The following is a 26,333-nucleotide window of genomic DNA, read 5'->3' as shown; positions in this document are numbered from 1 at the left end:
TCATCCACCATCCATCATCCATCATCCATCTCCATCCAGCCATCCATCCAGCCACCCATCATAAAATGAAAATTACATGTATTAACCTATTTACATTTATGTTTTTCATTCATTTTTACAATTTACTTTTTTATTTTACATGTCAAAGATGAAATGAAACAGTATCAGTAATCGTGCTTTGTCCAAGTATTTTGCGTGTAGAGGGGTTCTCCATAGTCTTTTTTTTATCTCGGGCTCCCAGGGGGTCGAGAAATGTCCCTGCTCGTTAGTATCCTGTGATGCATAATGATTTGAGTCGGGAAATGCAGTTCAACCTATTGGCCAGCAGATGACAGCACTAGCAGCAACCTTGTCGTCACAGTTTTAACATTAACAGGATCTGAAGACTAGATTCGTGTAGTGTTTAGGACTGTTTAGGACTGTCACTTTTCTCCACAATGTGAATAAGCTGTAACGAAATATATATATATATATATATATATATATATATATATATATATATTCAAATGTGTCTGTTGAAAAATAAGTATTGACAATTAAATTATTAAAATAATGCAATAAATAATATTAATATTAATGACATTTATTATGTTTTTCTGATGTAGGAATGTAGGAGCTTTATTTTTATGTTTTTGTACACGGTCAAAGACACACCACCTAAAACCATTTACAAACAGAGCACTTAACAACATTCAGAAGCAAAGCCAAGAAAATAGTGGCTTACCAAAATCACTAAAAGAACCTACAAAAACATTTAAAATATTTAACAGAAAAACTTGACCTTTGGCGATTGTCTGTGAGGTCGGAAAAAGCATCAACCACGCCACACTGGTGAGACTCCTCTGGGTGTGTTGTGCAGAGATTCTGTGCATTTTGGGAAATAAAAGCATGGCGAGTGGTCTGTTCATTCTTCCTTGAAAAATTTGAAACAGGATTAATATGGTGAATCAAGACTGTTATATTGCTGCTAAGTTCAAAACAAACCTTTACAATGGTTTGTTGTAAGTCCTTGTTTACATTTCATATGCATGTTGTAGTTTTTTATCTTTTCCAAATTTTTAATTCTTAGCATCGACTGTTTGTGTGACTTTTTATAAATTGAATCCAATTCAATAAAAAATGTGCGTGCAAAAGAAGCTTCATGTTAAGGTTATTAAAATATGTTAATAGATGGATCAGAAAAAAAAATTCAAGGGATTTTTTTACAATAAATAAAATGCATGATTAACTATAAGTTAAATATAAAAACATGTAATTAATCGTGATTAAATACTTTAATTGCTTGACAGCAGACAGAAAGGGGGATGGGGGAGATCTGGATTTAAAAACATTTACAAGACGACTTCAGCTCTGAAGACATCGTATTCCATTATCACTCTCCGAGTCTCCGAGTTTCTCCTGGTCTGCAAATATTCAGCCCCATTTGGTTTTCAGTTGGTAAAATGCTGTTTTAGTGTTTGTGAACACTAGGTGGGGCTAGATGTGTGCACACAAGATCAGTCTAGTAGAGCAGGAGAAGTGGCAAATACATTCCTCATATACAGTGAATGACACAACTTCCAGGATCTTTTTGTTTTTAAAAGAAAAACAAAAAAAATCCACACCAATAAAACTTAGAAGTGGAATGCGGAAAACCTCTGTAGCATTGGGACTTTAACTTTAATTCTTTGTTGATATGTACAAAGCCAATGGATTTACAAACCCATCTAGTGGCATAGAGTGGAACTACGGAACTAGTGTCCTGTGCGACACAAACGTGTTGGGTTAATTTAAAGGGGAACAATGTTTAAGTTGTTCAAGTTGAGATGGGTGTGAATCCCCTGACAAACATCCTGAAACTCGATTGTCACTTTGAAGTAACCACCCAAAGCGCGTCCATGAGGGCTGCTGCATTGAACTGACGCTATGGTCCAAGTGCGAGCTCCCTGGGCTGCCTACCAACTGGATTTGAATGAAAGTCTCAAAGTGGAACACCCTGCAGAACAACTTCACTGGCACTGTCATTGTGGGCTCCGACACAAAATGATAGCTCGTCCAACCGGACTTTGAGGGCCGCATAGAAAGTCCAGGCCTGCGCAGTGAAATGCAGTTCAGCGTTGCACTGCAGTTCAATGAGCTCCATTTGAAGTACAGGAGGGGCATCTTGCACATTAAAGGAGAAAGGGTCCACAAACATTTGAAATGTGGCTCTGTGGGTCTTGAAGTTAGCAAATCTGTGATCAAATTCCTTCTATAGCTTCAAAATGACATCCCCATACTTCTCAGATGCGCCTGCATCCACGAGTGCCTTGCATGCTGGGAAATGGCAAAGGTTTGGCAAAGAATGCTCTCACGTTGTCATAGACAGCGCTGACAAGTTGTCCCTGGCCTTGTAATTAATTGTTCAGTACATTAAACCCATGTGTAATATGAACAAGAAATCTAAGTCCAAGAGCCATTTGGGATCACTTAGCAGAGGAACGGCAACCGTATCTTTCTCTATGAAGGCTTTTACTTCCGCTCTCAACTCAAAAAATCTCTTCTATGTTTCCTCTGCTGAGCCAATGTACTTCGGTGAAATAGAGCACATCCCCCTATTCTGACTCCATTTCCTCTGAAGAAAGCACGGAACCTTTTTGCGGGATCTGATTTGGTTGATGCATTTCACATCGACAGACATCACATTGTCAAACTTCAGGCATTTGCTGCAAAGGGTCTGTTGATGGATAATGCAGTGCAGAGCAATGGCCTCCTCCACACGCTCCTCTTTCAGTTTTTTTTTTTTTTTACCAAGTGCCACTAGTCCATCTTTCCTGCTATTGATGGCGCTCCATTGGTTGTTATTCCAACAAACCTCTTCCATGGCAAACTAGCAGTTTCAACGGCATCACACAGCTGGTGAAATATCTCCTGAGCAACTCCTCTGTGACTTCAAAATTGTCAGCAACACCACGGACATAGATTGCGAGCTGGGGGTGTCGGTGACGTCTGTGGTCTCATCAAGAGCGACTGAGTATGCACTGAAATATTTGAAATTAAACGTCACTTCACAGGTCAGAAACATGCCCTGCCACAGTGTTGGCAGAAAGGCTGATGCTGAGCATATATTTTCCACGCCATAAGGCGCTTTGGGTTAAAAGGCGCAGACTAAATTCCAGGGGTTTTCTGTACTTAATCCACACATAGGATATATCGCATTATAGAGCGCATGCATGCCATGACTTACGGTAAAAAACCAAACCAAACCAAACCAAACCAAACCAAACCAAACTAAAACAAAACAAAACAAAACAAAGCAAAACAAAGCAAAGCAAAGCAAAGCAAAACAAAACAAAACAAAACAAAACAAAACAAAACAAAACAAAACAAAACAAAACAAAACAAAACAAAACAAAAACGTCACAGGAGCAAGGCAGTCAGTGCCATTGTACTATATTCTACTATTTAATCATGTACTGTATTGTACTCACATTGTTAATCAATATTAATACGCAAATCCATCAACATCCTCATCTTCTGTAGCCAAATTAAACAGTTGGGCAAGTTCGCCATTAAACATGCCAAGTTCCCTCTCGTCATTGTCTCGTCACTCTTCTGCAATGTTCCTGGCTTTCCAGAAAGTTTTAATTGTAACTCGTAAGCATGTTTCTTTGTCTATGCCATTTTAGAGGGTCCTAATGCCGTTTGGTTTGCACTTCTTTTCCTTTCAGCTTTTCCCTTCAGGGGTCGTCACAGCGAAACATCTGTTTCCATCGCACCCTATCCTGTGCATCCTCTTCTCTCACCCCAACTAGCTTCATGTCCTCTTTCACTCCATCCATAAATCTCCTCTTTGGCGTTCCACTTGACCTCCTGCCTGGTGGTTCCATCCTCAGCATCCTTCTACCAATATATTCACTATACACATTTCCCTTTATTTTTGCTGATACTCTTTTATCACACATCACCGCTTGTTAAAACAACCAGGCATACGAACACACACGTAGAAAGTAAAAGTACCACAGAACAGGTTCCTATTCCTTAAGGACTGTGCACTATAGACTAATAAAAATGACAACATAGAGTATCTTTTTTGATTCCACTTAATACTGGTGCACAAACTTGAAGTGGCAATGTGCAGTCTTTTTGGCCATCTAGCGTTGAAACATGAGAATGCAATGACCTAAGCTGACACACATGCATTTATTTTGAAGCAAGAGACCACACTTCACAAGGCTATCACCAGATTTTTCAGCAGAGGTGCATACATAATGTCATCACAAGCGACTTATAGCATTCATCTGATGAATGAATAAAATCAGTGCATTGCAATTGTTACACATGATGTAGTCATTTATCCAGAAAATTTCGGATTTCTGTGATTGTCTCCTCCAGGAGAAAGATGGCAACGAAACATGTTAGGGTCCTGTACAGTGAGGGATGACCCATGTAACATAATTCGCAATCACTAGATCTAGGATTATATTTAAAAAGTATGTTGATTGATTGATTGATTGATTGATTGATTGATTGATTGATTGATTGATTGATTGATTGATTGATTGAGCATATTTTTTTAAAAAATACTAAATTTATTGGTGGGTTTTACTTTTTAAAACTAATGAACGTTGAAAAATCAAAACATTTGACACACTGTCTCTTTAAAGAGAGACAGTAAGTGAGAATTAAGTGGTAAGTCAGTAATACGTAGTTGCCAGGCTTTCCTTGGTCACATTTATTTTAATGTAATGTTGAGTTGGAAACTTATGAGAGCTTCATTAATAGATGGATTGAAGAATGTGTTATTTTCCATCACTTTTGCTTTGCACAATCCCTCCTCCTCCAGTTAATGTAAAAATATTTAAATGAGGTCCAGTACAAGTTAGGCACGTAACATTTAACAGATGAACTGTATTGTGGATACAGAACTTAATATCCACAAAACACATACTGCTCCTACTGAAACACGATAAAATATGTAAAGATCATTTTAGACTGGTTGTGGATTTACAGTATATTTTACAGCTGATTATTTTTATACTACAAATTGCTCTTTATTACGTTAACAAAGAAGCTGTGATAATATTTTATTACTACTAGTTTCACTGAGGAAAAAGAAGCAGCATTTCGTGAGAAGCAAAAGCTGTAGGAATATAACTGTTTGCATTACCTTTTATTGTGGCCCTCTGCACCTTCCTTTCGTGAGAATGTGCACTGCTGAAACCTCAAAAAAGGAAGTAGGCGCGGCTTCTTTTGACAAACTGTGATGCACAACATATAGAGTGCACATTCCATGATGTACGTTGTTGGTGAAAGGGCTGGTGTAAAGTAAGAGACTATTATATTCTTAAGGAACTTTTTGTACATTTGAATTTGTTATTTCGACAGACTTGTTTTTCTCTGGAACTCTGAATTGGATTAACATTTTTGAAGGTCATATTGCTTGGTTAACAACAAGTTTTTCTGAGAAATATTTCAAACTACTAAGGAAATAGTGACTCCGAGCTGTTGCCTAGCAACACTACATTTAACTTTGTTGCAATGCCTGTGATTGTACTCGAGGCCCGAGACTTTGCAAGTCCTCTTTTTTTGGTGAGGTCATGGGAGGTGTTATCCAGTTGTACTACCTTCAGTCTGGTGAGTGCACTGGAGTCATCAGAGCTAACCAAGAATCAGCTGCATCTTCAACACCTCCGCACCATCAAGACCTTCTGCATACTTACCTGGTGCTTCTTCTTCACACTTACCCTGCTGATCCACATTCTCAGCACCATCCAGTTTCACAGCCTCCTTCCTGTGTCCTGGAAAAACCTGACTGTGACTGTGGCAGTTTTGGGATCGCTGATGTGTCTCAGTGCCTTTATAGTTTTTCCATGGCTCATTATGGAGCACCAAACGGCCTGGCCACGTCCTGTGGCAGCCGTCATAACATCAGGCCTCACTTTTCTCGCCTATATCTTGGAATCCTACTTTCTATGCTCCCAGGTCCAGGAACAAAGAGGTTTCTTGGGCAGTCTACCTGGTCTTTTCAAGATTGTGGAACTGTGGGGTGGTTTTCAAATGATTCCTTTGTTTGTGGAAGCAGATTACGGCCCAAATCGTTGGCAGCGGTGGATGTCTGGAACGTCATATGGTGTCTGTATCCTCATGTCTCTTGTCACCCTGGTAATAATATTGGGTGAATTTGCAGGAAAATGTCATGTTCCTTTTGACAGATTAATGGTTGTCTTCACGATAATTGGACTGCTGCTATACATGGTAGCTACAGTGATTTGTTTTGACAAGCTACTACACCTAAAAAACAGTGCCAACAAAAGTTCAGAGTTAGTTATAATGGAGATAGTTGTTGTTTGTATCACACTGGTATGTTATACCGTGGACCTTACATTCTCTATTAAAACTTTGTGTGACAGGCTTCACACATGAATGAACTCTTTATGTTAAATGTAAGTGGTAATATATTTTTCCGAGTGTTAAAAATGTTGATCTGAAATGATTTTGTAACCTTTAACATGATTATTTAATGTAACAAGGACTTAAGATGTAGTCTAGTAAAATAACCCTTGCACCTTGACCTACAACCTTGAGCATTTTATTTTATACCTAAATTCCCTTGTAAATGAGGTATCAAACTGTCCGTCCGTGCGTCCGTGCGTCCTTCTGTCCATCCATCCATCCATCCATCCATCCATCCATCCATCCATCCATCCATCCATCCATCCATCCATCCATCCATCCATCCATCCATCCATCCATCCATCCATCCATCCATCCATCCATCCATCCATCCATCCATCCATCCATCCATCCATCCATCCATCCATCCATCCATCCATCCACCCACGCAACAATCATCCATTCTGGATAAAAGATAATTAACAAATTATCATGGGCTTTTAGGAACTGGTACAGAGTTGGTGTGCTACCAAATCTGTACACTAGATGACAACATTTACTTTGAAATGATGGACTCTGATGCGCCTTGCCGAACGTCAATGTTCATTTATACAGTGATCCCTCGCCACGTCACGCCTCACATATTGCGGCCTCGGTGCATCGCGAATTTATAAGTGACGGGAGAACGGCGTTTAAATACACGTTGATAGCGCGGGGCAAAAGAGGAAAAGGAAGGCTGGAGCGCCAGCAGAGCAGATGCACGAGGCCGCTGACAAGGCGGTCAGCGACCTCGCTTCGTGCGTCGTGGTGGCATCTGGTTACACAGCGGATCAGGCAAACGGGAATCCGGTGGTAGGCATGTGTGTGTCAAAGCAGACGAAACGGTGAGGACTGACCGTGAATTTTCATTTTTCAAGGGTGGTTCTGAAACGCATCCCCCATGAAAAACGAGGGATCACTGTATATATTATGTATGTGTTATGTTATATTTTACTTTTAAAACAATTTGTCGGCTTGGCGGTTATGGTAGAATCAAACCAGATTATTTTGTATTTTTCTATTCTTCGTCGCTGGGACAAATACAAAACCCTACACTGTAATGTTAAGAGCCGTCGAGCTGAATCTTTTTCAGTTTTGTGCCCCCTATGAAATATTTTTTCAGCCAAGGGTTAACCAGGGTTGTTTGAAAGTCAAAGACCTAAAACAGAGTGCTGTGACATCATATTCTGATGTATTTAACTTTAGAACTTGTATATTGGTCTCACGAACTATTTGGAAAAATATATCTGTGAAGAAATTAAAAAATAATGAAATATTAGATTTGTGCATCAAACTGTAATCAACATAAAGTGTCGTTTTGGGATTACAGTGTATTATAGACTTGTTCTAAAAATGAAATCATTAAGTTTATTTCAAATTAAGTTTTCAAGTAAGTGACAAGATGCTACACTGGGATATGACAAGGTGGGTCTGCTCTTGGGGATTCTGGGCTTTTCAGATAGTGGAATTAAAGAGCCAACTGAATATAAGATTATTTTTGTGAATTTATATTTCCATGAAATATTTACATAATTTGAGATATTTTAAAGGATATTTGTATTGATGCTACTTGTTAGATATATTATAGAATGGTATACGTATCCCTTGCTTCAAGTACCCACAGGGATACACGTGCCCCCATTTGAGGACTACGGGTTTTGATTATTTTTATTAATTATTTTGAGTGTTTTTGTTCACATCTGCCTCATCTGTTCTAGACTCTCTAAGTAGCTTTTTCGAAACATCGCTCGAAGTGATTGAGCTCACGGTGAGTCTTTGATCAATACTCGGTGCTTGACTAGTTTGGCCTTTCCAACATCCAGTGTTTTTTTTTTTTTTTTTTTTCTATAAGGAATTGAGACAGTTGTCAACAGGCTAAGCAAGACGGTGAACAGTTGGGCAGCTGATGACATTTGCACGAATTGTGCTACGGAACAATTTTGGAATCTGTCACGTTTTGTTGGACATTTGAATCAACTTGGTCACCCGCGGTAAGCTATTCTTTGTTGTTTTGTTTTTTAACAAGCCTGTTCTAGCACTAGTGTCGAGGTAACACTTTGACCAACACAGGGATTTAAGTTGAAGCGAGCTAACCACTTTCTCTTTCACGTATTGTCTAACCGCACGTTTGAGCTAAAGACTTGAGGAAGAATGGCAGTTGACGTTGGTGTTACAATCTGTTTGATTAACCATATGATCGTTGCCTTATATTTGTTAAGAGTTCAAGAAGACATTTGAAGCCCAATTATGCAAAATTACCACTCCTTCGAGTTGGAACACGGGTAATAACAGCTGCCACAGCCTCTAATGTTTGCACTACGCTTGCTAAGTTAACGACCCATTATGTTGCTATTACTGTCCATGAGTTAAATGTGTGTTTTTGTTTTTACGAATAATTTTTTGGGGTGATATTTTACAGAAGTCGCCTGAATATCATGAACATTTGAAACTTGACTCTGCTCTGGGCAGATGTACGTCCCCTGCTGGATTGAATGGCACTGAGAATACAAGGTAAGCACTTTGCCAGTAAATGTGAACTCATCGATCGGTTTCCTGAGCTACAAATGACCTTATGTGAGGACAAAGTCCAGCAGGCTAGAGAACGTGACTCAGAGTGGAATAAATATAGTAGGAAACTGAGTAGGATGAAAATACTAATAAATACACACACACAAGTATTTCTTAGAATCCAAATGCATATTAAGGGATAAAGTACATAACATACAGTACATCTTCATACAGACTGTAAAGGATACGGATGGAAAGTAAAGATGTGCATGAAACCTTTGGAAATGCAATAGGCAAAGTAGCGCTCCAGAAACATAGCCTCAAGGCGATTACTCAAATATGTAGAAAGTTGCAGACCTCGGGGACTAATGAGAGAATAAACCTCTCTCTTACACAAGTTTTCACATGGTTTCCCTTAAACCAAATTTTAAATGGGTTTAAAAGTGTGGATAGTAAATAGGAGAAAGGTGTTTTGCAGGTTTATTTGCTAATAACCCGCTTTGCAAGGTTTTTATCTAGAAACTCAGCCCACACTTCAACAGACAATCAGGTTTCTACTTCTCCTATATATTTAATACGTTCTACTGTCACCTTCTGCCCAGACAACCCAACCTACATTTTTCTAATTATTTTTCTCAATGGCTATTTTTGATTGATTTTTGGCTGTAAAATCCAGTTTCGTCCATCATGTAACATTTTTTAGCTTTAGGATCAATTTTAAGTTTTTGTAAAGTGCTTTGTTAAAGTAAAAAGCGCTAAATAAACATGTATTGTATTGTCCTTAAAAAGATCAAATATATGTGCAGAAATGAAACACTAGGATGGAATAGTTACCAGCTTTGAAAAAAACAAAACGAGCGAAAAGAAAAAAACAGAACTAATCCTCTTAATTCCTACTAGGCTAGCTTTCTGTTTTCAGATATTGATTGAACTGACCTACTGAGAGCTGCACACACACACCTCTCACAGCACTCTCTCAATTGTGACTGCACAAACAAATTGCTGCATAGCTGTAGATGAGGCTCATCATAATTAGCTCTTCTTCAGTTAATTTGTGGTATTTTACTTAGCTGTAGCTGAGGGGGGGAAAAAAATTACATGCTGGAGAAAATCAGACTGCTGCTTTGGAATCAGTGTGTACATTTTTGTTTTAATGTGCATAAAAATGCAACTAGTTAGTATAGTATAGTTATTTTCCCCAAAATTGTTACCCAGTTTTATCGAATGACCACCGTGTTTGGGAAGCTAGCGTTCACAATGACCAACATCATACAGAACAGCTGTTGCCCAAAATAACTTGTCAGCCATGAATTTTGTGTGACTATCTTTGCTGCTTCAGTATTTTTAAAGAAAGACATCTGTTGCAAAAATAAATGTGAAAAGTCAGTGTTTACAGTAGCCTACTTGACTCTTAGAACAATTTTGCTCAGGCATGAGAACTGTTTGGTACTATTCCGTTTGAAATCTAAATGCAAATTAACCACAAATGTGAAACTTGAAGCAGCAATGTTAGTTAAACGCCAAACTTAACATTGAATCAATTTTGTAACTGCAAACATTAGGTCTTGTTTTTTGGTAATACTTGAATTCCATAATTAATCATAAATGGTTTCATTTTTTTGTAAAGCCCGGATAACTGAGTGGCATAGGTTTGCCCCCACATTGAGGTGATGATGGTGAAAGGAGCAATATTGTAAATTTGGTGATGATCTGTGTTCCCATTTTTGTGTCTAGTTTTGTATTTGCCCAAATAATCTCCCTCTCTACCATCTAATGCATGGCGACATGTTGGGAACGGATGACATCATGTAATTGACAGGGCCTTTCAGTCAGCACTTGCTACTGAGTGATACACCAGATTGCTATGGATGGAGGTCTATTTTTAAAATCACTAGGTAACCTTAACCTGTCGTACAAGGATAAAAAAAAAATAATAATAAAAACAAAGCCCACTGCCTGTCAGGCGGGCCACGGGAGTTCGTTGCGCTGCCTGCTTCCTCATTCGAAATGAGATGTCCACGGGATCCACTCGGCCAGTAGAAAGCGCCTGATTGTAACAAATCTGAGTCATTCTCACAATTTTGTTTTTGTTTCATGGCATCTTCTGCGCTGTTAAAAATAGACTTGTGTCTCACCTGGTTAGAAAAAAAGGGAAAACAAATCAAACACCTGCGGCTGCAAGAAAGGGTGTGGGTAGCCTATGTTATGAGCGGCAGGTGAGGTGAGAAGCAATGTCACAGGTTGATTCCTCGAGACAATGCAGTGGTGGCTTATCCAAATGATTGATTGAATCGGATCTGTCGATGAATGTGAGTTAAATATAATTGTGGGCCCAGCATTAAATGTCAACTTGTCGAAGTTGGAGTTCATGCTATCTAGCAATAGTCGAAATACTGAACTTGGTGTGTGGTTTGTTTGAAAGGCAAACAGCTGCGTCTGCTTCTTGAAATGCTGTAAAACAGGTAGAGGCAGTTTTGTTTTAGGTTTTGTTTTCTCTCGTTTGTTGAATGTTTTTACAAGTCAGACTTAGGCAACACTTTGACCATCTGATATAGAACTGAATAGGTTTATTCATTCTTTTCAGGGTTCTTTTGAAAAAAAAAAAACCTCAACCTTCTCCCCACTCTTTTGTATCATGTAACTTTGTTAAATCATTATAATTTTGTTATTATAAAAGACAGTATTCATACTGAAGACAAGCAGTTCTGAAGATGAATGAATGAATGCACGTAAGCCTCTTTTCTTTATTTTTATAAATCGTAATTTTTTTTATAATCCTTATCCCTTCACATACCCACAATTGACACTATTAACGCCATCCCCTGATCTTATCCTGCAGGAAGGCAAGGAAACACAACAACAAAAAGCCATCTGGGGTCAAATAAGAGACCTTGAGATGGGACTGCAGAAGGGTTAATCCCCCTTTCAGGATGACCAGGTTACAATGGATGCCAACATTTAAGACATAGTGTAATACTAGACAAATGTAGCTACGAAAATAATGTGAAAGTCCATTCAATCACGTAAAGCGCTTCAAGAGTACGTCTTGAGTGAAGTGGGTCCCCGCCCAATTGGTCAATGCAGAAATTTCCATAGCGACGGCTTTTTTGTCGAGGGCGCTCGTTGCCCCCAGCCCTCGTCTGTGCCTCGTGTGCAGGGATGGTTTTTGAGTGCCGTTGGCACAACGCTATCCGTGGCCTGTGGACCGTAGTTTCGGGACCCCCTGTTCTAAAACCTTTGTGTTTACATTCATGAAAATATCGCTTAGTTGTCTTCCCTCATAGAGTTAAAATAATCTTTCTGTCTCTATAATGCCAAATTGGCAATGTTTTGCTGGAGAGCATTTAGCCGGATCACCAGTGAACACTTTTACTCATTCAGTTTGTGCCCAGAAAGATCGTGCAACTATCTGTTGCACAATCTAACATAACAGGTTTAAGAATTTGGAGCAGTTATTCATGAGCTCCAGATTATTATTATTTTTATTCATCCCTGCACTGTTTTACTCTGCCATGAGCTGTTTATTCACCTAATAACAATGTCGCCCTTTGTCACTCTGGTCACTCTGTTACCAAACAAGAAATGCTTTGCCCAATTACATTGCCTTGACAACAATGACGTTTTGTCATGGTAGAATGGCCATGGTGATGTATGCTCAGTTCCGATAAGATAGGAAAGAATCTTTCAAGATTCAAGAGTTTTCGCGCGTACATACTACTTTTAACAAATGAAATGAGCATTGTGAAACATGCTATGTCAAGATTTTTACTGTGTTTATCAATAACCCTCCCAATTTATGGACAATCTTTTGCCAAAAGATGAGGCAGTCTTGTACAAATGAGAAATGTCAATACAGAAGGAAATGGAGCCCTTCAACATCAATTCTATTTTTACACGACAACGTACGTACTATGTACCATCCAGTGTAGTATATATGGAGGTTCAAAATACTCATGACGGTTGAAGTACTGTATGTGGTACAATTTGGAGAAAACAGGAGAGTCATTGTCGACAAATTAGGGAGCAGTTTTTCTCTTTTGAACATGTGGTTGTTTTTAACTTGGTTGGAGGTTTCTATTTTCTCAGCGTCTTAATTTTGGGGGATTTAGCGGTACCTGGAAAACAATGTTTAAGCTTTTATATGCCCCATGGTCATCACACTACCTGTCCCTTACCGCATCAATTCCAACTAGGAACTTGGTGGTAAATTATATTGAACAGAAATGTCATATAAAATGAATATGATTTTACCGTTAGAACCTTTGGAGTCAGAACATGCTGTAGTCTATCACTAACATGTCTGTGTATTCATAAAGTTATCGTCTTCAAAGTTGCAAGTAAAACATCTTCAGTCTGTTTATAATCTTGCAAAAGCGCACAAAGGCTGCAATGTAAAAATCAATCATTCAGTCAAATGGCCTGCAACCTTAAGCAAAAACCAATAATGTCTCACCCTTTCTTTGAGTAAAATAATCTTTTTGTTTTTTCAACTCATCATGCTGGTTTGATTACTTATGGTTGTTATTTGATGAGCATGTCAAATTGTCAAGGAAGACGTTGTTGACAACGTGCCTCAATAGTTTGCCATTTTATTATGGCCACCCTTAGTACAGTGAAAATCCAAATACAAAATAACATGCTTTAGCCTGTATATATCAGTTTATCATCTGTTATTTCAATAATCAGTTCACAATTGGTATAAAATTTGGCTGAAGACAGGTGACAACATGTACAAGAGAGAGCGCTAAAATAATAATTAAAGGGATCATCCAGCTGGGAGGGCCCATCATCTTTTTTTGTTTGTTACTACAAAACTTAAATGTCCCTACCAAACTTAAATGTCACTGAAAACTGATCAATCGACACATCAAAATTCATGAGCACATTCCTGCTCTTGTTCACTTCAACCTGTAAAAATATATAAACCATTGGCGTAATATTTTAGATTTTATGGTGATGATGATATTGGTTTCTCTTCATAGAGCTCACTTTTAATGGTAATCAAATCCAGAATATTGTACCCATCGCTTATATATTGTCACAGGTTGAAGTGGATACTTGTAGAGCTGTCGATATGAATTTTGGTGGTCACTGTTTTTAGACACTAGGTGACAACAGACAGTGAGAAGCCAGGAAACAATATTACAATGCTTGCATTCTTCCTTCAATTATGTAGTCAGGCTGAAAAGTGCAACAAAGAGTCCTACCACCCATAAATAAGGGGCATCATTAAGACATACTAAATGTAGTCATAAACATTGCATTCAATCGCTCCTGAGTGTTTAAGTAAAGCCAAATGTGACATTTGTACTAACAGTACAGTATCCAATCAGTCCCAATATTCGACCTAATCAAGTCTCTTCTTTACTACATATTACTAACCTCATATGCTGCTCTGAAATACATTATTTTAATTCTGTACAATTAGACATTGTTTGTATATGGTATAAATTATACACCCAATTATACAAATACATAGTATTGAAGGTTATTTCAAACAATGCAAGATTTGTTTTCTTTTGGAAAGAGTTGGCTGGCAGACTGCCTACCCAGCCTTGTGACAATAAGTGGCCAACTTGTCTGTGTGAGAGTAAGCCAGAATGAACTCATACACAAAAGCACCATTATGTAATGTCATTGCCCATTAACATGTGGTACTGACATAGCCACTGTGTCACAAAGATGCCAATAATCTGAAATGGATGGAGTTGTTTGGAAACCACACCACATTTCATTGGGCCAATTCGTCTGTCTCTAAGCTGTGTTCGTCCTCTCTTCTAATTAGGCGAACTGATCACTTCCCAAGACATTATATCCGTATAACGTATGTTTGTGCGCAAATAAAACCCTCTGCATGCAACATAATGGTAACCGCATGCTGGCACCACATTGGCGATCAAACCAATTGGAGAATGTGCACAAGCAAACACTGCGGGTATCAACAACTGTATGTATTTTTAACAGTTTTACAATGATTTAATATTTTTGCAAAACTAACGAGTGTCTTTTTCGTCTTGGCAGATTAAGTGGGAGTACTGCGATGACTAGCCGGCATCCTAGCCATGCAGAAAGCACTTACTCCACAGACAACCAACCACCTGCTTTGGCCTCTAAGCTCCATGTCCATCGATCTGACTCAAATGAGACCCTTACAATCCACTTCTCAGCCCTTGGGAAGGAGGAAGAGGAGGAGGAGGAAGAGCTGTATACAACATCGGTCTCTTCCACATCTACCACTCAGGATGAATTAAATATTGTGACAGGAGTTGAAGCTAGTGAGGAGATGTTTGAAGCACAGCAATCAGAGCCTTTAGTTGATGTGACTCCCACATCCCACTCTATCAGACCTTCACCACTTTCCACTTCTCACACGACTTCATTGACGAATCTCGCTGCGCAAAAAGGCACAAGTTCGAATTCGTCGCCCACTAAATCTTTGAGCTTTCCCTCAGCTGATAAGTCTTTACTAAATGTAGTGAAATCTTTTTCCTCTGACATTGAGTCTAAAGATGGAGTTTCTTCTATTCCAGCTTCCTCAACAAGGCAGAGGCATCTCATGAAATCTCTGGTTAAATCCTTATCGTCGGACACATCTCAGGACTCGTCAACCTATCGCCTTTCAGAGTCCCGCCTTAATCTGCAACTCTTCAAACAATTCACTCAGTCCAGGATGCAGAATGCTACGACATCAGCAGCTAGTGATTCAAAAACAGTCCCTTCTTCACCACTAGTTTCACCAGACAATCGCAGCTTCTTTAAAGTTTCAGAGGTTGAAGCACGAATTGAAGACACTAAGCGTCGTTTCTCCGAGGCCATTTATGAACCACTTCAACTCCTGAGTAAGATCATGGATGAAAAGAGCGGCGGCAGCAGCCTTAGTCGACCTAAGGCTCTATCTGCCAGTGCATCTGAACTCTGCAACCTCAATTCTGTCACTGGCCAACTTGAGAGCAACAATAATGACTGCATCAAAGAGGAAGAAGGCAGTGTATTGGAGGGGGAAATTCCAAACAGTGGAACCTCTGATCCAGCCTCTGTTGCACCTTTTGACGTTAAGAGCCCCAACAAATCATCCTCATTCCCGATATCTTTGGACAAGTGTTCCATGTCTGCTCTTGCGAAACAAGAGGATGAAGACTTTTGTATTTTGTACAGCGAGGACTTTGAATCTTGTACTACTGACACTGATGCTGATGTTGGTACTGGAACTGGTAGGCAGCCTCAAGAGCCATTAAGCGGTACTACTGAACCTTGCAGCGAGAATGAATCTGAAGATACTGAGCCCTCCCCTAGTGTTCCTCACTATACCCTTTTCATCCTTACCCTTCTGATCTATGGGTGTTTTACATTGCCTTTGCCAGACCACGTCAGAGGGATGCTGCTTGGAGTGGCATTAGGATTCTTTGTAGCCTTAGGAGTTGTGTGGCTGACTGGACCAAAACCTGAGAGACCATTCAGATATTCTACAAAATATGCGAAATCTTGGAATCTTACACAATTAGATATTAAAGAACCAGAAATCTTCAAGGTCAGTGAAAATATATTTGGAAACTTAATATTTTCTTGATCTTAGAAAATGTCATCATTTATGCATTTATTGAAAACTCATTCAAGTCAAAACTTAAACCTGTAAAATGTTCTTCTTCTTCTTCAGGGCTGGATGAATGAAATTACAAACTACGACCCAGAAACCTACCATGCCACATTGACACACTCTGTGTTTGTCCGCTTGGAGGGCTCCGTCATCCGTCTGTCCAAACCAAACCACAATATTGCTCGACGTGCCATACACAATGAACCAAAACCAGATGTGACCTACATCAGTCAGAAGATCTATGATCTAACAAACAGCAAAGTATGTGATTGAATGATTCAGCCATCAGCACGCATGCACGCACATACACACACCACAATGTCAGTCATTCAAGACTGAGAGCTGCCACTTGGCTACTGATTAATGCAAAGGCCTACCTGTTTGATACACACTTCTGAAGTAATAAAGTAACAATACCGATAATAATGAATTGATGAATAAACTTCTATTCATATATGTGAAGACGATCAACGGGTTTTCACAATATTTGAGAAACATAGATATCAATATGCAACACTATTTTTGTAGCACTCTGCCAGTGTTTATATTTTCAGATAAACAGGCCCACTGGCTACTTGTATGTAGTTTTGGGGTCTACCCATTGTCCACGAGTACCACATTGGGTTTTTTTTTGTTTTGTTTTTTTAATTTCATGCATGATCATCTTAAACTGTTTTAGCTCTTGGACTAGCTAATCTTATTTAAACTAAACACAACAACTCTTAAACCAAACCAAATCATCTTCTAGGTCCATCTCGTGCCTCAGAGCCTAGCCAGGAAACGGATATGGAACAAAAAATATCCCATCTGTATTGAACTTGGCAAACAGGATGATTTCATATCTAAAGTGGAAGGTGACCCCAGTGAGAAAAGAGAAGGGACAGGAGGAACACAAGAGCCGACCCGGCCAATGTCTTCCAGTCGAGATCTGACTCTGTATCTGTTTGGAAGGACTGGGAGGGAGAAGGAGGAGTGGTTCCAGAGATTTATGTCAGCTTCTATGCTTAAGGTGGATTTGAAGAAAGTTGCAAGCCCTGCAAGCTCCAAAAGTGGTGAGTAGAAAATATTTTCCTCCAAAACATTTTCTGTGGCTCCCGTACAACTGTTGATTTTAGTAATTGATACATTATTGTTCACATGAATATCATCCATAATAACATTTGAATATCAGATGGGACTGGAAACTGTCTATTTCTCAGTCTTTTCTTTTAATTATTGCCCACAGCTCTGAGCTCTCACAGTCGTAGTAGTAGTCGCAGCAGTATGGATGATGTCTTGGCATCACAGCCCAAGACAAAAGATTCCCCAACAGTAGGCAGTGCCAAAACCCACTTGTTGGACTACAATGTCTACATGGCTTCATTATTGACAAAACCAGGTTCACTCGGATCCTCAACTCCCAGCGCTGAACTCATCTGTCCCCAGAGCAGCCCTGGAGCTGAAAAGAAGGTGTCGCATATTCCAATCTTCATCGTCCACTAAAAAAAAAGTTATTTGTAAGATGACATCAGTTAACATTCTTTAAGTATCTGCTTAAAATACTTTTAAGAAATAATATGTTAGATGGAAAAAAATATATACAATGATGCTTCCAAGTTTTACATACCATGGCAGAATGTGAAATGTGTACCATTGAAACAAGATCAGCTAAACACTTTTATGTCTTTTATGGGATTCATGTTAAACAATAAGTCCTTTTAGAAGAGCAGAATCGTTTGGGACAAAAAATAGGAATGAAGAAAATAATGAGATGGTCCCATTCAAACATTCACATACCTTTTAATAATGGGGTTTGACCTCTTTAGCATCAATGAAGGACTGCAGTGTTTTGTGATAGTTTTTCACGGTCTTTGGCAATTCTTTAAGCTTTTCCTAGTGGCTCGGTTTCTTCAGAATTTATAAACTCGTGGAATATTTTTAACACAGACACTAGTGACAATCAAACAAGTTATGGTCCACAACCTGTGTGTGAGTCAATATTATCAGGCCAAATATTCAAGGGAATCGACACTGATCAAGGCCCTGTAGTTGTCATTGTTATTTTAAAAAGGACACACACTTCTGTAATACCAATAACAAATTCATTCCATCACTATCCCCAAACCTTTCCGCATGGTCAGTGACCACCCCCGCCCCACCACAAAAAAAAAAAGAAAATAGTGAATATTTCACAAACTCTGCCATGGTATGTAAAAGTATCACAACTGTATGTTGCAGAGCATAGCATAACAGTTTAATCATAAGCTATTTGAACCGCATGTAAAATTATTACTTCTGTATATCGCATAGTATAACAATGTAATCATGAGCTGTTTAATAACCTTACTTGTATGCAGGTTTACAACATACTATACTGTTTCTGTAGCTACAAAGCCCCACCTCAATGCAGGAACAGCTCAAGGAGGAGGCAGAGGATCCCGTTGCCTGGGTGAATGCAGCTGTTGGTCGACTCTTCTGGGATTTTTTGCGGGAGCCTTACTGGGCTGAAGTTGTCTCCAAGAAGATTCAAATGAAACTCAGCAAGATACGGGTGAGCAAATTAAGGCCTGTTGCGTCATTCTTTTTAAAAGTGCAACTAAAGGTTTTTTTTGGAAGTTTAATTTTGCATTGTTTTAAGGCGTCAAAAGGGATGTGCAAAGGATTCAGTCAGTTGTGTTTTAATTGTATTAATCTTGCTTTTTTTTTATTAATTTATAGCTTCTTCTCTGTCATTATTTGATAATAATTATTTTAATCTTGAGGTCAAAATTGGTAAAATTGGTTTCTCAGTACCACGCTGGAAAAATGTTTTGTGCACAGACATATCCACAAGGGACTTACACATAGAAACAAGCTGTGTTAATGTGTTGTCTCTGTATCTGTGGCATTTACAAAACTCAATTGCAATTAAGTAGAAACCTGTAAAACATAAAAACAGTATATTTGATTTGCAAATCCTTTTCAGTCTATTGTCAATTGAGTGCACTACAAAAACAAGATACTGTATTTTATGTTCAAATTGACCAACGTTTGTCAGGGGGCACAACATTCAGTTTGAATTGGATACCTTTTAATACGTTCCACAAAAGCCGGATACTATTATGTTGCATAATCGTTCCTTTCCTAATAACACCCAATCAAGCATTTGGTAACTGAGGACACTAAATTGTTGAACATTTTTAGGTGGAATTTTTTCCCCCAAGTGTTGCTTGATGTATCTTCAGTTGCTTAACAGTCCAGGCTCTCTCATGTCTTGTCGGCCAAATGAGACCGACGCCTAACCCCTGTGTCGGCACCCCGTGCTGGAAAAAATGACAAAAATACACCGTAACAGAAAGACAGCGATGCTGATCATTAAGTATGTTCTGCTTTATCTTCCATACCTGGGATCAGTCTGGGTATCGGTGACTACTTAATAATTGAGCACTGGTATTGGCATCAATCAGAATAAAAGAGGTATCTGAACATCCGTTACAATAACATTCATCAGTTGCCACATTCATTACCATTTCTTTGTGGTCAATTCGATTGAACGTGTCAAAATGTGTTTGAAAATCATCGTATTCTGTTTTCCAAATTGACAAAATCGTATTTTTTGTTTTGCAACGAGTAATTTTGTCTTTTTTTCCAGTTGCCATACTTCATGAATGAGCTAACCCTGACAGAACTAGACATGGGTGTGGCTACACCGAGGATCCTTGGAGCATCCAATCCTTTAATTGACTACAAAGGTACGCTTAAGGAAATAAGTAAAACTTTCACCATCAAATCACCATCGATTATTCCATCTTTTTTGTCCTTTGTAAATAAAAGCACTGTTTAAAACCTGCATTTTATATTATTGTTTTGTATTGGTAGAGTGTCCGCCTCGAGACTGGAAGGTTGTGGGTTCAAACCCTGGCCGGGTCATACCAAAGACTATAAAAATGGGACCCATTGCCTCCCTGCTTGGCACTCAGCATTAAGGGTTGGAATTAGGGGGTTAGATCACCAAATGATTCCCGGGCGCGGCACCGCTGCTGCTCACTGCTCCCTTCGGAGATGGGTTAAATGCAGAGACAAATTTCACCGCACCCAGTTGTGTGTGTGTAACAATCATTGGGACTTTAACTTTAAAAAAGAAGAATTTGTGAAGGACAAAAATACTTTTCACAGCACTGTTGCACAGTTGTGTATTATGTAAAATTACAACAATCACAGACCTACTTTTGAAGTTTGTCATGTCGGAGATATTCTGTCGATTAATTTCACACTTGTTCAGGCCCTCCGGAGGCCAGCTATTTGTTTACAAACATCTCTGATAAAGTCAATTCTCCATATCTCATAAGTCCATACAGTTCTAGCCACCTTTGTCCCCATTGCTATCATTGTCAAATCTTTGCTTTATCTTTTTTGGCCTCAAAACAAACAGTATTTGCAGCCATAGCCTAAGCTGATGTTTGACTAGCAGATTACATAACATCCATCTGAGAACAAACAGGCACTATGAGAAAAGTTATGGCTTTGAAAGATTATGTTTTATTACATGCTTGAATGGCAAAACAGATCAGCAAGTACTGGTAACGCCTTTTTGCCAGCATGTGTGTAGAAGCACTGTTACTTAGGAAGGGAATGTCTGCGCTATTTGACTGTTGGTGCTCGACGGCCACGGGGCCTTCGTATTTTTTTTGCGCCTGTGTTGGGCAGCATTTTTCAAGACCCTGTTTTCAACGGAAATATCAGCGCTGTTTGAAAGCCTGCGTTTGTGTGGCTGGCTGGATGGATGGCTGACAGAGCTGAGGCTGAGTTGAGAAAGAGCATCAGTGTGAATGTGTACCTCGAACTGTGCGTCGGCGCTTAGCATTGAAGTGCATCTAAATGGGACAGGAGAACTCTATCCATCAATGCATGCTACTGCTGATTTTTTACCTTTCAAACTTAGCTTTAAGCAGACGTGTGTGACTTCATGGCCGCATCATGATGCATCTGATGGTGAAAGGACACTGATTCCCACTGCAAACAACCTGCTGCATATGTAGGGAATAGTTATAGCTAAATTATTGCCAAGGTTTTATGTAATGTGTCACACTATTATAAAGTCAGTGAAGTACAGTGACGGCTGTTATGAAATAAAGAGGTATTGTTCTACTCACAAGCTTTATGAAACTAAAAACAAATGATTCCATGTACCAACAGGACTTGGTATCTGGCCCAGTGCCAAAACTATCAAAAGCTGGTTACATAACCATGAAATTACTGTGCTTGATTGGCCAGACCTGAAGCCCTTAAAAATATGGAGTATTGCCAAGAGAATGCTGAGAGACACTAGACCTGATTTACTGTCATGACCAAAGCAATCTATGCTTTCATAACATCTCAGCAGCACCAAAGGCTGGTTGCCTTCATGTCAATTTCAATCGTAATGCCTTCTTTTCAAAACATTTTCATGTTTAATACAGTAGGTCATGCCAAAGGAGCTACAAAAAAAGTATTGGATTAACATGAATCTTCAGTTAAACTAACATGCATGTTTGGGGACTATGGGAGGAAACCCATGTAAACATTTGAAACATGAGCAAAAATTCAAGGCAGATCTTTTAAGCATTAATCTACATGTTCCCTTCCAAATAGGCAACATTCGAAATAGTACGGTTGTACCCCACTCATTTTCACTTTGCCCTCACAGGTCTGTGGTTTGACTTGGACATTTCCTACAGTGGGTCCTTCCTGATGACCCTTGAGACTAAGATGAACCTGATTCGCCTGGGCAAGGAAGGAGAAAGCCTCCGTTTCGGGGAAGATGGGTAAAGCATCCAAATGCAAATCATCACTACTTGCAAAAAGGGGCTTAATTGTTTCCATGTTTGATTTAATGGCTTTCCCCCCGGCATATAATATAAAAGACTACCTTTCTTTTTCAATAATCACCTGTTGTCAAGCCAACCTCACCTGTTTGTCTTAATTTTTTTTCCCTATACCTTCTCTTCCTCCTTTCTCTACTTTGCTGGATTCTGCTTTTATGCTGCTGTTAAATGGATACATTTCTGTTACTGGTAAGTGCTGATTGACCTCATTCAACATTCTATGCCTGTCTCATTTAGGGATGTGGAATTTATTATCCATAAATTTAATAAGGGCCTTATTTCTGAATGGCATTATTTTATTCTCAAGAACCACTTCTCATAAATGTAGAGGAATAATTTGTTGAGTTGATAATAATAAATTAATTTACAATGCACCACTATATATTTTTTAAGTCATGACGTTGACGTTAAGTGTTGCATAACACACCTAGATACCTAGATATGGTGGATAAATAAGGGGCCCCGAAGTCATTCCTTTGCGTGTCTGTTGGTGGTGTGATAGGTCCAGACCCCGAACATACTGCCTGGCTGACAGTGACGAAGAGTCTTCCAGTGCAGGCTCATCAGATGAAGAAGGTGCCACTGAGCAATCAAATGAAGTTCCTGGAGCAGAAGGGTGAGGAAGGGTTTCGAAATGTATCAAATAAGCTTGTACTCGGCACTTTGTTGTGTTCTACTGAAGTATTCCATATGAAGAGAGGGATTTCTTGTGTGTTACTGTACAGTGACCCATGTCTACCATGCTCCTGATTAATAATACTTTAGGTATCAGTCACTTGCTCTACTGCGGAACCAAAGAATTTCCTTGTCCCTTTAAACTTGAGTGATTGCCTCATCTTTTGGGCACCATGCTGCCCTCTGCTGATTAAAAAAGTCAATGCACAGTTTCTGTTTGCCTGTGACAATTCATTCAGAAGAGCTGTCAGGCTAGACCTGTTCTGTCTAGTTTATATATACATGAACTGATGAAACCTGCACAGATGAGAGTCAAACAGTCCAAATGTGATCAGCTCAATGACCTCGTAAAAGTGCTCTTTTGTGTGTAATCTGTAAAAGGAATCTTAATACAATAGGCAACATACTATACAGTCATGTCCCTAACAGTGATGTGTGGTGAGGTTCATGACTGGTGAGGTGATGATACTCTGAAGTCGGTTATAAAAATATGAACATTTCAATTTGGACTTTAATTGAAACATTTCTTTTCAAAGGCTTTAATTACTTTTCAATCAATGTAACAGTATTCAACAATGCAATAGCCCAAAAAAGAATATTTAATATCGCAAGTTCATAATGTGTCGTGTCCCCCCCCCCCCCCATCTCTCTTCCCGACCATGCACTTTCACATTCTTTTCTTGCTAATCAAAAAGACTTGTCACACATTCACTCCATATAATTGACAAACTGTTGAATGTGATATGCAGTACATGTGTGATAAAACATATTGGCACGAGGAAGACAAACAGCGACATTTTTTGTGTGAGTGCTTGCGACAACTGCCTGAGTTGACAATTTATGTGTGCATGTTTTTGAAATTTTGTCAAAAATAATTTGTAAATCTTTGTATTCTGTTTTTGTTTTACACAACGTCCCAACTTCAACGGAATTGGGGTTTGCATATTCCAACCAATCAATTCCATCCTAACATTGTATAATTGAGTGAGTAAACAAGTTCCTATTTTAAAATGTTATCTTGTGATTTTTACCTAGCTATACTTTTGTTGGAGGCCACAAACCCAGCAAAATCATGCGCTTTGTTGACAAGATCACAAAGTCCAAATACTTCCAGAAAGCCACGGAGACAGAGTTCATCAAAAAGAAGATGGAAGAGGTATCCAACACGCCTCTCCTCCTAACAGTGGAGTTGCAGAAACTCCAAGGAACTCTTGCTGTCAACATACCTCCCCCGCCCACTGACAGGATTTGGTATGTTTGTCTTCATGACCTGTGAAATAAATGTCACGCATTGCAAATGTAAAACTGCAGTGCGTTATCTGGCCTCTTGATATAGTAAATGTAAACTGTGTTTTTCTTTTTTTCAGGTATGGCTTTAGAAAGCCACCCCACTTGGAACTGAAGGCACGACCAAAACTGGGAGAAAGAGAAGTCACTCTGGCTCATGTTACTGACTGGATTGAGAAAAAACTGGAGCAGGAGCTGCAGGTACTGATGCGTTGTATATTTCTCGCATAGCATTTACATTTCAAGCGCTCTGTTCTGCATAAGACGATGACTCGTACATAAGTCCAAATGTATGAACAATAATAAGAATAATAATGATCTCGCTCTTTCTCATCATATTTCAGAAAATATTTGTAATGCCAAACATGGATGATGTGTGGCTGACTATCATGCACTCAGCTATGGACCAACGAACTGCTGCTGGACCTTCGGCTTGGTCTGCAGTGTACCAAGAGCCGTCTCACCCGGAGAGGGACAGCACCAGCTAGCTGCAAAAAAAATGCCTGTTTACAATCCAGTATTTCCCCCCCACTCCCACACCCCAAAAGATAAAATACAGATAACTCAAAATGGAAGTTGGGGCCAAAATCGATAGAAGAGAAATTACTGACAAAAATACAACCGCCGTGTGTTATCTTATCACCCAACAAAATATAAGCGATCAAGATTGATACACAAATACTGTCACTAATGAGAATGTATATGCTGCTCAATTTTTTAGCATTTGTCATGTTTTTGAAGGATTTTCATGTAAGAAGGAATGTATTGGTAGAGAACAGGCTTAATTGTAGCTCTTAGGGTGCAATGTATGACCTTGTTGCTCTACAAATATAGAAGCATTCACCAGATGTCTTAAGGCCTGCAAATAACGGGACTATTGAGGCCACGGAAAGCGAGCAGGTAATGTGTCGGGTGTTGAGGGTTAACTTTAATGTAAGCAAGTAAAAGCTCAGATTGGTGTTGATCGGGTGTTAAATAACAGTATTCATTTGTGCTGTGACTACAACCTGGATGCCACTTATGCCGATGTCCTTTATCCATCATGTCTGTATGGAAATAATGCTCAAAGGCAGATTTGAATTTACTGTGTACATTCCATATACAAGTGAACACAAGTGCAATGATATAAATGCTGCGTTGACTAATGAATGGTGTGGAAGACGTATGAAGGTCTACTGACGACTTTGTTTAACAGATCTTTTGAATGTATGTATGTGTGGATGGTTTTGTCTTTGTTAATTTTTTTGGATTGAGGTATGCAAGTGTCTGTGCAAAGACGTTTTCCTTTTGACATCTTGTGGTAAAAAGTATACAGTATGTCTCAGTGATTATGCAGCGTAATTATCTTTACATTTATATTTAACAAACTTGTCAGCGTTGGAAGTAAATTGAGTAAGTATGAAGTAAGTTTAAGCAACTTGAACATGAAAGGCCACGCTTCCAGAGAGCGACTCACCATTTGTAAACGTGTCATTTAAGTTTGACTACTTGATGATAATATTATGGTACTTAATAGAAAAACCTCACTTGCCAAGTAAAGGCTTATAGGCAACCTTTATGGAAAATAAAATAAAATAGATATCTCATACAATAATCACCAAAGTCCTCCCATTGGGTATGAAGTGCCAGTCCTCTCTGCTAAAAGGTACACACGCGTCTATTGCAATGTATTGCTAGTTACAATTGCTACAACATATTTACAATTGTTTACAGGATTTTGGTTTCTTCATTTTAAGCATACTAATGAGCTGATATTGTTTATCCGTATGCCTCAGTAGCTTTTTGGAAAGTGTTTTTACATGAGGTGGCATGTGGCTTCTGTTTTTGTCTACTTTGGAATTGATAGAATCACTGTTCTGGGGGTATATGAAGATCACAGCTATTTGTATCTCATTGTGCAATTTTTAAGGCCAAATTCAGTGATTGTGTATCTGCCTTATTTATAAAGTATAAATAAATCTCAATTGATAAAATCTTTTTTATTGGACCAAGTCTATTGTTTTTGTCCCTTGACGTTAAGGGTTTGAATGTAAATGTGAGGTTTCAATAAGCTG

General features: G+C 39.0%; 2 protein-coding genes across 3 annotated transcripts; both read left to right on the top strand.

Annotated features, from left to right (window-relative positions):
• Positions 1–5,261: 5,261 nt before the first annotated feature.
• Positions 5,262–6,532, top strand: LOC148398769 (myeloid-associated differentiation marker homolog). Its single transcript, XM_088372972.1, has one exon. The coding sequence runs from the start codon at positions 5,500–5,502 to the stop codon at positions 6,382–6,384; it is 885 nt and encodes a 294-aa protein (XP_088229098.1). The 5' UTR covers positions 5,262–5,499; the 3' UTR covers positions 6,385–6,532.
• Positions 6,533–7,036: 504 nt separating this feature from the next.
• On the top strand, positions 7,037–26,257 carry LOC148398768 (testis-expressed protein 2-like). 2 transcript variants are annotated; one of them, XM_088372965.1, is made up of 15 exons: positions 7,037–7,238; positions 8,112–8,161; positions 8,246–8,384; positions 8,813–8,904; positions 14,923–16,429; positions 16,556–16,756; positions 17,244–17,547; positions 17,721–17,944; positions 18,861–19,025; positions 20,106–20,205; positions 22,140–22,257; positions 22,826–22,933; positions 24,028–24,243; positions 24,360–24,480; positions 24,624–26,257. In XM_088372965.1, the coding sequence occupies exons 5-15, from the start codon at positions 14,942–14,944 to the stop codon at positions 24,765–24,767; spliced, it is 3,189 nt and encodes a 1,062-aa protein (XP_088229091.1). In that variant the 5' UTR covers positions 7,037–7,238; positions 8,112–8,161; positions 8,246–8,384; positions 8,813–8,904; positions 14,923–14,941; the 3' UTR covers positions 24,768–26,257. The 2 variants fall into 2 exon arrangements, with proteins under 2 accessions (XP_088229091.1, XP_088229090.1); XM_088372964.1 differs by having other exon boundaries at positions 7,038–7,238; positions 22,820–22,933.
• Positions 26,258–26,333: the final 76 nt, after the last annotated feature.

Source organism: Syngnathus floridae, chromosome 4 (assembly GCF_059516105.1).
Source record: "Syngnathus floridae isolate MCC-2025c chromosome 4, RoL_Sflo_1.0, whole genome shotgun sequence".
NCBI classification, from domain to species: Eukaryota; Metazoa; Chordata; class Actinopteri; order Syngnathiformes; family Syngnathidae; genus Syngnathus; species Syngnathus floridae.
Note: the sequence above shows the minus strand (reverse complement) of the source record. Positions and strands in the feature narration are given on the sequence as shown.

What these genes read in the sequence shown, in the direction of transcription:
- LOC148398769 (XM_088372972.1), top strand. Translation starts at nt 5,500, where the DNA reads ATGCCTGTGATTGTACTCGAGGCCCGAGACTTTGCAAGTCCTCTTTTT.
- LOC148398768 (XM_088372964.1), top strand. Translation starts at nt 14,942, where the DNA reads ATGACTAGCCGGCATCCTAGCCATGCAGAAAGCACTTACTCCACAGAC. An exon ending in CCCTGCAAGCTCCAAAAGTG is followed by an intron (nt 17,548 to 17,720) that starts GTGAGTAGAAAA and finishes TATTGCCCACAG; the next exon opens with CTCTGAGCTCTCACAGTCGT. An exon ending in TGAAACTCAGCAAGATACGG is followed by an intron (nt 19,026 to 20,105) that starts GTGAGCAAATTA and finishes CTTTTTTTCCAG; the next exon opens with TTGCCATACTTCATGAATGA.